The 14,775-nt window shown below is 44.9% G+C and overlaps 1 protein-coding gene across 9 annotated transcripts in view; it reads left to right on the top strand.

Moving 5' to 3' along the window:
• LOC121301418 (phosphatidylinositol 4-phosphate 5-kinase type-1 gamma-like) overlaps window positions 1–14,775 on the top strand; it is a 28,302-nt gene that overhangs the window by 11,380 nt on the left and 2,147 nt on the right. Inside the window, exons 2-18 of one of the 9 annotated variants that reach the window (XM_041230798.1) lie at window positions 971–1,002; window positions 1,295–1,387; window positions 1,875–2,005; window positions 2,511–2,628; window positions 3,294–3,446; window positions 5,297–5,596; window positions 6,273–6,478; window positions 6,893–6,976; window positions 7,082–7,130; window positions 7,626–7,710; window positions 7,811–7,972; window positions 8,081–8,219; window positions 8,777–8,806; window positions 8,936–9,058; window positions 9,979–10,117; window positions 12,695–12,772; window positions 14,260–14,343. In XM_041230798.1, coding sequence (XP_041086732.1) covers window positions 971–1,002; window positions 1,295–1,387; window positions 1,875–2,005; window positions 2,511–2,628; window positions 3,294–3,446; window positions 5,297–5,596; window positions 6,273–6,478; window positions 6,893–6,976; window positions 7,082–7,130; window positions 7,626–7,710; window positions 7,811–7,972; window positions 8,081–8,219; window positions 8,777–8,806; window positions 8,936–9,058; window positions 9,979–10,117; window positions 12,695–12,772; window positions 14,260–14,343 — 2,006 coding nt within the window. The other 8 variants (XM_041230800.1, XM_041230801.1, XR_005947618.1 and 5 more) reach the window with 8 other exon arrangements.

Here is a 14,775-nt window from a genome sequence, read left to right on the forward strand (position 1 = left end):
ATACGACTCCTACCGCATAGCAGTTTCACCCATTCCAGGTTTTATTATGAGCTTGATTAGTCAGTGTAAAGATACTGTAACAAGGTCAGGTGCGTCTTATTGAACCCACAGTAAAACATGGAATGGATCAAACTGATATGCAATGGGAGTCTTTATTTCCATCCCTGCAAGCAGGCATGAATAAATGAGAAAACTAGCTTGCATCATAGTACCAGAAGATTGTATCATGTTTTAAGTACCTTCTTCTGGAGACCTCATCGTGTGTGTTTGTGTGTGTGTGTGTGTTTTGTTGTGTTAAAGTTGTTTTGTAGCTTTTTCCATTGTTTACAGTGGTGATCGAGTCCCCACAAGGAAGACAAATCTGACAAAACCTCCCTGAGCCCAGCTCAGTTGCATCGTACTGATTACAGAGAGTCAATGAGGAGGTTTAATGTAGATTGCACTCTAGCATCTGAACAGCCCTGTGTTGTCAACCCCTCTGTGCCTCGGTTTCAGCACTGCTTTAATAGCTCTGACTCGTTGGAGGACGGCATCTCTTGCAAGTCAGTTGTATTAGTGTTTGCATTTTCTCACCCAAGGTGGAATTTCATTATCGTCTTCACAGTATCCCGTTGCATTCCTTCAGCACCGCGCTTTCTCCAGGGGCTCGCTGCTCCAGCTTTGCATCAGGTGTGTGGGAAGCAGATGGGAATAGAAGGATGGAAATAGAACTCTGGTTGAATAGCATTTTCACCCATTCCAGGTTTTAATATGTGCTCGATTTAGCCACAGTGCATAGATACTGCAACAGGCTCAGGCATGTCTTACTAAACTTGTAGTGAAACCAGGAATGCAATGCAAATTCTACCCCTGCGTTGATTCTGTAGATAGCTTTGACTTGTGTAGCCACTTGGATATTGTGCATTACAACTCTCGGATCAGAGCCAGACCTGACTAGATAACTCAGTTCTTTTTGTTCTTTCTTTTACAGACGCTGCTGGTAAAAAGGCATTCATTACCGAGGTAAGAGTGCCCTCTGAACAGCACGTTGTCGAACCCCTGCTCTCTCTCTCTCTGAAGACTTTGTTACAAACTATTTATTGACTTGCTTTTCCGCACTGATGCATTATGTGTTTTGTTGTTCCCTTCGCATTTTAATAAGCAGTTGTGAAAAAACAAAAGGTGTGAGTTATCACCCCTAACTGTCAACCGCTCCATAGTGCTGAGCTTAGAAACACTGAAAGAAACCTCATGAATTCAGTGACAAAGTGAAAATTCCAATCTCTCCTTTTTCCTTTTTCCTTTCTTTCTCCAGATGTCTTCCTCTTCGGGCCAGCTGGGGTCCGCCCCCGGAAAAAAGATCGGTCATCGCGGAGTTGACGCATCGGGGGAGACCACCTACAAAAAGGTAAAAAATAAGCATGTACACAGGCACATACACACTACTACTGGAAGATCCCCCCTCGTGAGCAGAAGGTGGTATGCCCTGATGCTCCATGATAAAAGTTTACCATGATAACTATGAACTCTAGGTTTGCGGTTTATCAAGCTTGCACTGTGTATTTATTTATGTAACCTGGTGTCAGCCTATTGTAACTGCTAAGGTCGTTTTTCACTGGTGTTCCCAAGTGGCAGTTGTCATGCCTTCCTGCACTTTGCTGTGCTTTTGCCTTGTTAAATCTCTTGATTTGCCAGATCTGCGTTTCTGTTTCTCGCCTGCCTATTATAAGATCTTTGTCCTGAATACTGCAACCCTTCAGTAAAGAAACTATAGTGTGGACGTTGAACTGCATATAGCTTTGTGACACTGAATGCAATGGCACAGCAGTGAATGTTTCTCTCCTGCTGGAAGGTTAGCTGTTGCTTCCCTCTCCCCTCTCTCTCTTTCTCTGTAGACCACCTCTTCTGCTCTCAAAGGGGCCATTCAGTTGGGGATTGGCTACACTGTGGGGAACCTCAGCTCCAAACCAGAGAGAGATGTGCTCATGCAGGACTTCTATGTTGTCGAAAGCATTTTCTTTCCCAGGTAACTGTATTATTATTATTATTATTATTATTATTATTATACACCTTCACTAGCCATGCACCCAGTCCTGGGTTTCAGAACCACTTTCAATTAACTGTTTCATTTAATTGTTCCTCCACTAAAACTGCATGAACAATTCTGAACTCAAGTGAGACTTCATGCTGTGATAAGTGTGATCATTTCAGAGCAAATTTAGCAGGAGCCTGATTGTTCAAAGTCCTGCCACCTGGTAATTTCAATAACATGCTGTACCGAAAAAAGAGGAGTGGGGTGAGTTCTGAAACCCAGGACTGGATGCTGTACTGGTGCGCAATTCTGACTTCTTCTGATCTAGTTTTTGCATACTTAATGAATTATCCATGCGTTCAGATGACATGTGCGTTCAGTGATGTTACGAAACTAAAGAATAACAAAATGACTAGATGCATACTGCACAGAGACCAGCGCAACGTACGCAGCCCCTGGTCTGCCTGTAATGTTTCCTCCCCTCTCCTCTGCTCCCCAGTGAAGGCAGCAATCTGACGCCAGCGCATCACTTCCCAGACTTCCGCTTCAAGACCTACGCTCCCGTCGCCTTCCGCTACTTCAGAGAGCTGTTCGGGATCCGGCCCGATGACTATCTGGTAACTGGACTCGTCACCCGGCCGTGAAGCGTGCAGTGAATGCAGCCGTGGGAGTACACTGGATAGAAAAACAAAACAAACAAAGAAATTCTCATTGGGCTCATTTGGCAGTTGATAATTGATTCTATTTGTTACTTAACAGGGTTTGAAAAAAAGACTCCCATTGCCTAGCAGTTTGATCCATTCCAGGGTTTACTACGAGTTCAATAAGACACACCTGAGCTTGTTACCTATGGCTAATCAAGCTGGTATTAAAACCTGGAATGGGTGAAACTGCTATGCAGTAGGAGCCTTTTTTCTACCACTGCATAATGTTCACGATGATACAGATGTAGATATGTACCAACGTGTGTGTGTGTGTGTGTGTGTAAACAGTGGACAGTATCTAAAGCAGATCAGAGATAGGAACGAAGGAAATATATCTTGTTGCTTAACTAGCAGATAAATGTATGGAAATATGACTCCTATCGCATAGCAGTTTCACCCATTCCAGGTTGCACTGCGAGCTTGATTAGCCAGGTAACCAGTAACACGCTCAGGTGTGTTCTTTTAAACTCGTAGGAAAACCGGGACCGGATCAAACTGTTGTGCAACATTATTCTCATCCCTTGTCTGAGTGTGTGATCTACTAAAGACTGCTGTTGCCGGTTGTCCCCCCACCCCAGTATTCTCTGTGCAACGAGCCCCTGATTGAGCTGTCGAACCCGGGCGCCAGCGGCTCCCTGTTCTACGTCACGAGGGACGACGAGTTCATCATCAAGACCGTGATGCACAAGGAGGCTGAGTTTCTGCAGAAGCTGCTCCCCGGATACTACATGGTGAGTGGCCCTGCCGTTCTGCTGACTGGAGCACCTGGGGATAGGGCCGGGGTACATTAGTGCAGGGGACGAATATTACAACATACAGACAAACGCTGCTTGAATTGTATTCGGTGGAAGAAAAAAAAAGCATTCGTTCATATGAAAGACTGTATCAAAAATACATCAATGGCACGCAGAGCAGGGAAACACACAAAGAAATGTGTGAGGATTTTGCTGTCGCTTCTGTTTGTTCCAGATTAACCCTGGGTTTGTTCCTTCACAGTAGGCTCAGGGATGACGTTGAGTGCAGTGTGTTTCTCTCTCTCTCTCTCTCTCTGAAGCAGAAAGCATCACTTCTCCTCTCTGTATCACTGTACCTGGACCAAAGAGTAAACGGTGCTGGCAGGTGACACGAGTTCTTGCACCAGTGCATCTTGAAAACCTAATTGTGTGGAAGTGTGAAGCTCATCATAGGTTGCATGCTAAAAACAAGAAGACAACATGCCCTGTAATATTAATACAGTATTAATAACAATAAATAAACATGATGCTTTCAGTTACATATAACTTAGCAGTTATCTGGAACCAGAGCCCAGAACCCTGAACCACTGAGAGGGATTGCAAATGCCATTACATAGTGAAGGAGATTAGAGAGAACTCAAAAACCAGCAAACGGCTCTCCATCCAAGAGGAATCAGGATCCAGCAGGATTCTCATCAATCACTAGAGATTGATCAATTGATCAGTTGAAAACCACCCACTATTTTCATAATTAATAAAATGAATTACTTTATTATACAAGACCTTTCTCTGCCTCATTTGGGACCAGCTCTGTTTTCAGACCCTTTCATTTCACTGGGATGTACGCTGCACTTCAACTAAATGCATTCTGCCTTGTTCGTTAATCCCAGAGTAGTTTGTTTTGTGTTTAGGGCTTTATTGGCTTGGCTGCTTTAAGGACAAGCAGAGATTTAATGAACAGCAGGAGTTGACGTTTTAACTCCTCGCTTTCCTTTGTTCTGAAATCTTCACAGGCGCCAACCTTAAGTAACTCTTCATGAAAACAAGCCCCACTTTGTAATGGTGTCACTCCTCCCTGGTTAATAATATATCTCGCAGTGCAGTACAGTTCTTATCCCACTGAGCGGAAGAGACATGCGATCACATAACAAGATTGCGCAAAGGGAGGGGAGAAGGGTCGCTTTTAATAACATCACTGTGCACGGTGTTGGAAACATGCACGTACCAAGATGTGTTTCTGCTTCGTTCCTCTTAGTTTAAAAATAAAAAGCTGCTGCTTTACTTCTTGTCGAGAGGCAGGAGATTTTAACTGTGTGTAGATTTCCAGGGATCACCCTTGCTAGTCTTGCTACCAGTACTGGGTATTACAACTACTATAATTGAAGTGTAGTATTTAAATGATTGGGTTTGATGTTCAATAAATTGTTCCTCCCTTATAGCTGCATGAACATGTCCTACTGTTAACCCTGTAGACTTACTGATGCTGTGATCAGTGCTGGGAGCTCAGAGCACAGTTAGCAGGGCCTGATCGTTCAAGCTCATTTCCCGAGCAAGGGAAGTTCTGGTTTCAGGGCTGGTAGTGTATGAGCTTTATGCCCTGTATTTACAGCAGCTTTGTGAAATTCTACTACTACAAGCTTATTACCCGTTTCATCTTTCTGTTTCTCTATAGAAATGTATTTTATTTTGACTTGGTTTTGTATAGTACAGAACTTTGAGCTCTTTTCTGTAAAAAGGTGCTGTAGAAAAAAGTCTTTTTTTCATTCGTGACAGAGGAACAGATTTACTGGATTGGCTCTTTTCCGCTAACCGGCGATTCTGTGCTTCCCTGTGTGTCACACAAACAGAACCTGAACCAGAACCCTCGCACCTTGCTGCCCAAGTTCTACGGGCTCTACTGCATCCAGTCCGGGGGAAAGAACATCCGCATGGTGGTGATGAACAATGTCCTGCCGCGAGTCGTCCGAATGCACCTCAAATACGACCTCAAGGGCTCCACCTACAAGCGACGCGCCTCCAAGAAGGAGCGGGAGAAGTCCAGCCCCACCTTCAAAGACCTGGACTTCATGCAGGAACTGCAAGACGGGCTCATGCTGGACATGGACACGTACAGCGCGCTGGTCAAGACGCTACAGAGGGACTGCCTGGTAAGCCGTCTTCTACAGGGATGGAAATAAGACCCCCATTGCATAGTGGTTTGGTCCATTCCTGGTTTTACTAGGAGTTTAATAAGACACACCTGAGCTGGTTACCTATACTCTGTGGCTAATCAAGCTCGTAGTAAAACCTGGAACGGGTCAAACTGCTGTACAACAGGAGTCTTATTTCCACCCCTGTTATGAGAAGCCGTTACGTTATATTTGTTAATATAAATACTGAAAAATGGCAGTGGCAAACATTTTGAGTAGAAGTCTTTCTTTAAATGGGGGGGCGGGGGAATATTTGACGGAGGGCAGAGCAAGAAAGTGGGATGAATGGGTGGATGGCTGGTCAGGCGGGTTTAAAGGTAAAATTGATATGAAACTTAAGTCAACAGACGTTTTCTTTGCTAGTGCTGCCTTCAGTGTACCGTCTGTGTTTGAACACCCTGCTGACGATGCAATTCACTGATATATTTTTTTTTCATCTCAATCCATCTCGTAATGGGAGTTGAGATTTTACAAACAGATTTTTTGACTACGTGGCGTGTGAGCGCTGTACCAGTACCAATCGACTCCAGCGATTTTCACGCCCCCGTTTCGTGCTGTTTAAGAGTCTCTGAGCGCAGCAGTGTGGTTTTGCTCCCCGTCACCCTGCTGTCTGGCCCTGCTCGTCCCCCTGCAGGTGCTGGAGAGCTTTAAGATCATGGACTACAGTCTGCTGCTGGGGGTGCACAACCTGGACCAGGCAGAGAGGGAGAGTCAGAGCGAGGGCTCCCAGGGCACCAGTGACGAGAAGAGGCCCGTGGCGCAGAAAGCACTCTACTCCACCGCCATGGAGTCTATCCAGGGAGGCGCGGCCAGGGGCGAGTCCATCGACACGGACGACACGTGAGTCACAACGAGCCCCGGTCCCGGGTTCCGGTCACATCCGTTTTTGAGATGAAGCACCATTGGTGCAAGAAAGGTTCTGCATTCGCGTAGCAGACTGCAACTGCAGTCTGTGCAAACGCAGCCAGGTATCGAAATGTATGTCAATAGTAGTGCATGTTTAAAAGTTTGGATGCTGGATTTGGCCAATGCTGAAGCAAGTTGTAGTCTGGTCTTGTCTGAGCTGAGCAGGGTTGGAATTGGACCCTAAGGAAGAGCACTCGGAATGCAGTCTTTCCTCTGGGTCCGAGCTCTCCTCATGCCCTGCATGGTGGTGGTGTTAATGGGGCCGTCTACTAATTGACTGTTAGATGAAGGTAAAGCGGGGGCTGCCTTTTGCCTAAGCATGCATGCTGTGTTCTGTGCTCCATTCAGGATGGGTGGAATCCCTGCAGTGAACGGAAAAGGAGAACAGGTGTTACTCTACGTAGGAATCATCGATATCCTGCAGTCATACAGGTCAGGCGTTGCCTTTAATACTGTCATGGAACTCCACCTCCATTCACTTCCAGTCCTGTTTTTCTAACGTTTCTGTGTAATTGGTTGTCTTGTCTCACTTCTTAGGTTAATCAAGAAACTGGAGCACACCTGGAAGGCTCTGGTCCACGATGGGGTCAGTTGTTTTGTTTATTTGAATTTTGAAGAACTGAGTCGCTGTAAACTCTATTTAAAGACTCCAAAAGCACAGTTGAAAAGAAAATCGCATTACAGGATTAAAACAGTTTGCACTAATTAAAGGAACTATATCTTAAAAAAAATAAATAAATAAAAAATAGCATGTGCTGGCCAGGGTGTCGCTCCCTTCGCTCCTGCTGGCTGGTGCACACAGTCCTGTGATCTCATTCTTTCCATGGTCGTGATCTCTTCATTAATATATTCATAAAGCTGTCCGTCTCACTGCTGGCTGTAACAGGAGAAAAAAAAAAGCCAAAACACATTAAAATAAATACTGTTGGCCTCGGGTGCAAGCTCGACAGGTTTATGCGTAAATAAAGTGTTATTTTATTACTGTGAGATTACATTCGGTTGTGTGTGAGGTTATGAATCACCCTGACTTGTCTCTCTCTCTCTCTCTCTCTTTCTCTCTCTCTTTGTGCTTGCTTTCCAGGACACAGTGTCAGTGCACAGGCCGAGTTTCTACGCAGACAGGTTTTTTAAGTTCATGACCACCACAGTCTTCAGGAAGAACTCCTGTAAGTACACCCAGGCTGACTGTACATGATTTAGAACTTCTCTGCACGGCTCCTCTGACTCTCCTGGCCTCACTGAGCTCTCTGTCCCGGTTCCCTGTAGCGTTGAAGTCTTCTCCTTCCAAGAAAGGGCGGATAGCGCTGACTGTGCCCAGGTACAGCAGCCCGGGGGCAGCGTTCTCTGCCAGCCAGCTCCTCTCCGAGAGAGATGAGAACATCTACGACCTGCGAGGAGTGCGCAGCTTCCCCACACTGGAGGACGAAGGTACCTGCTGCTCTCTGATTGAGGGGGATTTCTAGTGTAATCAATGCTTCCAAGAGAGCGCTGCTTGTTCGGTTAAACCTCTTCCTCTGTGCCTCCCCCCCTCCACAGGTCGCTCAGACCTCCTGCCTTGCACGCCGCCGTCCTTTGAAGAAGCAACGACAGCGTCCATCGCGACGACCCTGTCCTCCACGTCTCTGTCCATCCCAGAGCGCTCTCCCTCCGACACTTCAGAGCACCCGCGATACCGGTAATCCCCCTTCCTTTCCAGGGCACAGAGCGACTCACGCGTGCATTACATAGCACTCTGTCCACAACAACCAATCTACTGTAAATTGCTGTGCACTTTGGATAATGCAGCAAGTGCCAGTAATTGCACATTTGGAGATTGTACTGTAATATGTAAGTGCTGCATAAGTTTATAGAAATGAGATTCCATTTGTAAAACTAGTATCTGGGTCTGCTTGACTTAATCAGCTTAAGCAGGGCTGTGAGCAGGTCACTGACACGAAGTTTCTTCTGCATGCAAAGTTTAAATGTTAACATCAAAAACTTGTTTAAAGGGTGCATAGTGATTTATTTATTGTAACTGTCTCACTCTCTAACATATATTCTCTGCACATTCTTTTGTTAATGCATCAGTTAGGGTTGTTATTAAAATGACCAAAGTAGAGAAATGCGATGTTCAGGTTTTCAAAATGATGCTTGTCTCTCTAGACAGCAGTCATCGTGGTCCACTAGGTGTATGAGGTCCGCTGCCATGCCATTACAAAAAATATATATAAGATTTTTTTCTTTCTTTTTCAGGAGGCACACTTCATCTGGGCAAGACGGGCGGTAAGGCTGAATTATTTCTTGAAATTTGGGAGCGGGATGAGGGAGGGGTGGAGTAGGAGTTACAGGGCAGTGCTGTCTTGAGTGCCTTGTGGCTCCGGCTTATCCTCGCCTGGGTCTGCGTGTCTGTAGGTCACACGAGGAGGTGCGCGCGCACGAGGATGAGCAGCAGCAGCAGCAGATCACGGTGGAGGTGGAGGTGAAGAGACCCGACAGCGAAGCTGCCATCGTCCCCGACGCTTCTCCAGAGACCAGGTGCACCCTTCCACCTTCTGTGATCTTTCCGTCCCTGAATCGGAAGACTCCTATTGCACATACTAGGAGTTTTTAATAAGACGCACCTGAGCTTGTTACCTACACACTGTGGCTAATCAAGCTCGTAGTAAAACCTGGAGTGGGTGAAACTGCTATGCAATAGGAGTCTTCTTTCCCTCCCTGTGTTTGAATGCACATGCACTGAGAACACAAACACTTGCACTTCTTCAGCTGTAGCAGCTAGAAATATGACGCCAATGTAAGAACAATTAAAGAAACCAACTGGGTTTCTTTAGTGTTTGGTAATTTTAGCACGATGGAGTGAAGTGTGTCTGTGTGCTGGGGTGGGGTTTTTGGAAGTGAATGAAAGCCGCCAGTGAAATGTGCCGGACGGAATTGGGTCAGGGAGATGAGAAGAGTGAGAACCACACAGACGCACATGGCTCAGGGTGACAGGAAAGGGGGAGATTAGCCATCTGGCTGGCTGAAATTAGCAACTGAAATCGCACTTCTTGTGCTTGATCTGGTAATGCAAACCAGCCACACAGACAGGCACATATTATATATTCCAGTACTGTGCGAAGTCAAGACCTGGAGCCAATTGAAATTCTAATTCCAATTACAGCAGCGTTCTGAAAGCACAGTTAGATTTTGTTCCATTACAGTTGCAGTAAATTGCAATTATAATTGTGATTTGTAACACCCACACATTTATCATGTTTATGCTATTTATTCTAAATAGAGTCAATAATCACTGGTACAAATAAACAAACAGAAACCTAATCAAACGAATGGGGTCACTAAAAGTGGTTGAAAATCCAGGAGTAATGTTCGCTCAGTGTAACGAGCGAGTGAACTTTAATTGATCAGCCACATGTCTGGTATAATTACAATTATGCAGGTGTGTCTCTCCCTCCCAGCGAGCCCGCCTCGGCGCCAGGGTCGGTACCGCCCAGTCCGAAGGTGATCGTGGAGCCGGACTGCGCCAGTCAGCTCTCTGAATCCACCAGCCACGCCTCTGCCGAGGAGGAGGAAGTGCCCATCGCGGACATCTACTTTGTAAGTCCAGCAGGAACGGCAGGGACACAGGATCAGACCTTAAGATCCGCAACAGCGATACTGTTTTAACTATCTGCCAGTTTCCTTCTTAATTCATTTTCTGTGTAGATATCGCATGTATTTATTTCATTTTGTTTTACTATGGAATAATGCATTTTTTACACCCATAAAAACACCTTAATGCACAACTTTCCTAGAAATCCTCAGCATCAGGTCAAAACCGTTGTGTACACTTTCTAGTAAATGCAGATAATAAATATTCTAGTAATTGCAGTTGATAAGTGTAGTACACATTACCTATTAAGAGTTTGTTTTTCTTCTGCTGCTGGATAGCTCTGCTGTGTATTAGCTGCGGTCAGTGTCTGAGATTTTGTACAGTAGGTCTGTCTTTGGTAGTGCCACTCAAACAAAATACATTGAGTAAAAAAAGCATTAAAAGTGAAAGCTTAGAATTTGCAGACCCTTTTTTTTGCTGTATGATGGTTACTTAACACATGCAATACACATCAGGGCTGGGCTCCAATTTCCCTTTATTCAATTTTTAAAAATCAATTTCCAATCTCTTTTTAATCAATTCCTTCAAAGGAATTATTTAGAAGGAATTCAAGTTGGGAATTGATTTTAAAATCAGAAATGGAATTGGAATTGATCCCAACCTGATACAGACACGCAAAGAAAAGGCAAACATAGCTGCAAGCCAGTATTCGTTTTTAAATAATCAAACGTGGTTAGGGTGCATGTGTTTTTTGAGGAAGCTCACAAAAACCCTGTGCAAGTACTAAAGAAACTAACCGAACCAAGAAAGCAAGTGGTATCCCTTCCGATCCCTCACTGGCACACGTGTGGCACTGTCTTGTGGACCGGGCTCTGACACAGTGTAATGGGTTTGGTTTCCACAGGCTTGCAGTCTGGACGTCTTGGTGAAGCTCTAGATACTAAGATATGTGTAAGTGGGGGGTGTGTGTGTGCTGCAGAGATGAAACGAGAAGGGTGGAATTTTCTTTTTTTGGTTTGGGAATAGATTAAACCCTAGAAGGTTTACTCACTGAAGCTGTAACCCCTTCATTGGCTCCGAGATTTTGCTAAGATTTATTTATTGGATTGCTCCAGTAAAAGTAGGCACCATTTATTATTTATGTCCATACAACTGTCAAACTGCTTGTGTTTAAAGAATCTTTAGATGTCGTGCACCTGTGCACACCCTTTTTTAGTTTTGCCTCTAGGAGTCGCATGCATGATTCTTGGGAAGCAGTGCGGCAGATCTGCTGGCTTCAACCTAAGTGTACTGAGCAGAACTTGGAGCTAATCAAGGGATGCAGTGTGCATGCATTCCTTCAGATTGGTTTTCACTGCGTGCCGATTTTGAGAGCAAACTGTTTTTTCTCCTAACAATTGCAAATAGCAGTTCTGCTGTGTGTGTGTGTGTGTGTGTGTGTGTGTGTAAGGTTGGGTGTGGTGTGGTTATTTTTTTTTTTTTTGGTGTTACCATTTTTTGGCAATTACCTCTCCTGTCTGTTCAAGCAAGCACCAATTAAAAACCCTTTTGCAAGCAGTTTGGGTCGATCTAATTCTTACGCGGTGACCCCTGTACAGTAAGTCCAAGTTGCAAAGCACCCAAGGAATGAGTCTGGAAAATGATGGCTATTTCAGATCGGAGAGGAATTATTTAGTTTCATACATGCATGCACAGTCTGTTGTGTCTTTATTCAATTGGAAATCTGGTTCCAGCTTTTACAGCAGTTAGTAAGAAAAAGAAGCCTCAAGGATACCGTGTATTCCACAGGAATGTAAATGCTAATGATGCTGTTGCAGGGCTGGTGGTTTTTTATCCAGCACATAGGCTGCAATAGAAGCTTCACTGCTTGGAGTTAGAGTTCATGTACAGGCTGGTGTTAGGTGAAGTCACTCTGCACTGCAGAGCAATGAAACTTTACAACCCCCTTCCATCCTTTCACTGCTACTCACAGCTCACTCTCCCTGTGCACCCTCTCTCACAGCACTAACCTGTCTGTCTGTCAGTGTAGAGATTAGATAGCTGGTTAGGCGGGATTCTCATGCCAAAGGACCCTGCTCAATTGGTAATGGCATCCCTTGCTTTTGTGGGAGGGAGGGGGTACTCCAGCTGGGATAACAGCCAAGCCGTATTAAACTCTGAAAACTGCGGTGCTGTGAAAATTAGGGCAGGTAGGTACAGCACAGTGTCCAAATTCCAGATTGCCCAGTAGATGAGACTGGTAGCAGATCTAGTAGGGGCTAGACTGTGTTCTTAAAATGCATGAGCAAAAGATAGTGTCTGCTTCATAATTTGAGTGCTGTTTTTTTTGTTGTTGATGTGAGAAATGTGTGTGTAAAATTTGATCATATTTCTCCAGATGTAGAGGAAAGGTGTAAACTGTTATAATTTATTCGTTCATGCATTCTTTCCTTCATTTTGTCGTTTGCCTTTTAGATCACTTTCTGTTGTCTTTTTGGTTCTCGTTTCTCTGCTCTGATCATCTCGTTATTTATTTGTTCTGTCACTCCTCGTCATCCTCATCCTCATCCCCCTCCTCACCCTTGCACTGGCATGTCTGCTAGTTCTCTGATGGAAGGTACAGGATCTCTTCCCCCGTCCCACAGCGCAGATCCAGATCACACACAGAGTCGGACGTCTGTGTAAGTCAAGTTGAATTCAGGGTCCGAGTAGCCACAGGACCAGGGTTGGGTCAGTCCATGGTTTTCCCAATTCCAATTGCTTTTTAAAATCAAATCGGAATTTCAATTTTCAGAGTTCAACGTCTGCTCTGCTGTTTCTAGTAGCCTGCCACAGACACACGGTGTGAAACCCAGGCTAGAGCAGCCAAATAATCTTTTTTGAAGTCCTTCTAGTTAACGGATATTGATGATCACATTTACTTTTGCATTGCTGGCCATACACAGATGTGCCCTAGGTGGCGCTAGCTCTTCTATAAAGACACTGTCTGATCTACCCTGGGTTGCCTATGGTTACGGGGTTGACAACTAGAACAGAAGCATTTCAATTAAACACCTGCCATGTCACTGTCAATAGGGTAGCCAGGATGCTACGGATTTGACATGACAAGCCTGCGTGGCTTTTTAGTTTCCCAGGCCAGTAGGTAAAATGATGCAGGATTATAAATGGTCTCATTGAGTCCTAAATATAGCATTCCCTTGCATGTGAATTAAGCTCGGTGGAGTTTCGTGCATGGTCAGGTCTTTGTTCTGGTCACCTTAAATCCAAAATGAAAAAAGCAGACTATGGAAGTGAATAGAACGTGGGGGGGAAAAAAAAAAAAAAACGACTTTGCCCACGGCTTTATTCTGCCACTGGTAATGGCCACCTGCTGTCCTTGTTTGCAGAAGCACAGGCATGCAGCATTCCCTTCAGGGCTGGCTGACGGGAGCATGCAATGCTTACAGATGCCATGCTGTCAAAGGGAGGCCTCTGGAGACAGTCACACTGAGGGGAGGGGGAGGGGGGGGGGGGGGTGTCTTCTTTAGCCCTGTTTCTGTGCTTTTTATAACAGCCTTTTTTCTATGGGTTGCTGAATTAGTGCCAGCAATTAAAGCTGTTCATTCAGATGAGCTGTATTACTTACTGGTTGAATGAGTCTCATCACTTCAGATTGAGCAATTTGGTTCATGCTCATACTGGTATTAGTGGCGCCTGATATATTTAGCAACACATCTCTGAAGAGGGAGTTCTTACCTAGGTTTGGTGCAGGGGAGCCATTCCATGGCTGTTTTACAACTACAGTGTAACTGAATTTCAGCTCACCATATAACATTGCTGCAGATGCAGTGTGTACCCTCTCCATGCATTTGAACTGCATATTTAACACATGGTCTCTAACCCTAGCCTAACTGTTAAGCTACCGAAAATGGCTGTTTTACTAGGTGCTGATTTGCACATTGTGGGGAGCTTTGGCTGCTTATCATGATGGGATTAATGCAGGAAATACCACCAGTGAGCACCCAATATGTTAAATATGTTTCTCATCTGTCTCAGAAGTGATAAAAACTGCCCCCTGCTTTCATCCTTCATGTGCTTCTTGCAGTTCAGTATTTTTATTTTCTCTCTCTGCCCCTCTGCCTCTTGCTGTCTCTCTTGCGCCCTCTACTGTCTGCTCCTGGCGTTTCAGCCTTCAGACGACAGGACTTGGGTTTACTCTCCACTTCACTACAATTCGCAGGCGCCCCCCGATTCAGACAGGGAGGGTGAAACAGTAAGTCTGATCTGTCCTTTTCCTCTCTTGAAAACCTTGTTCTTTTCTGTTCTGTCGTTGTGGTCTGGTGGATAATATACTCGGAAGTTGCACAAATCTGAACTATAAGCAAAGAAAAAAATCAGGGCAGGTGTTTTTTTTGTTTTTTTTGTTTTTACACATCGGCCTCAGCTGACATTTTGATTCGTCAAACACAACTAGCAAAGGGTCTCTCCTTGATCCTCAGATGTTGAAACCTTTTCTGCACAAGACACAAGTCTGTGGTGCAAACTCGTCTCTGCTGTGTGATCTGTACGGCAGCATCGCCAAAGTGAAACTGTATCAAATGGGAAAAGAAAACAAAAAACATTATCATCAGACAAGAATCCAGCCCCCCACCCCTAGATCTGTTCATTTTACAAAGCTTCTCAGTAGCAGCTAGCCCCCCTGTAA

Source organism: Polyodon spathula, chromosome 27 (assembly GCF_017654505.1).
Source record: "Polyodon spathula isolate WHYD16114869_AA chromosome 27, ASM1765450v1, whole genome shotgun sequence".
NCBI lineage: Eukaryota > Metazoa > Chordata > Actinopteri > Acipenseriformes > Polyodontidae > Polyodon > Polyodon spathula.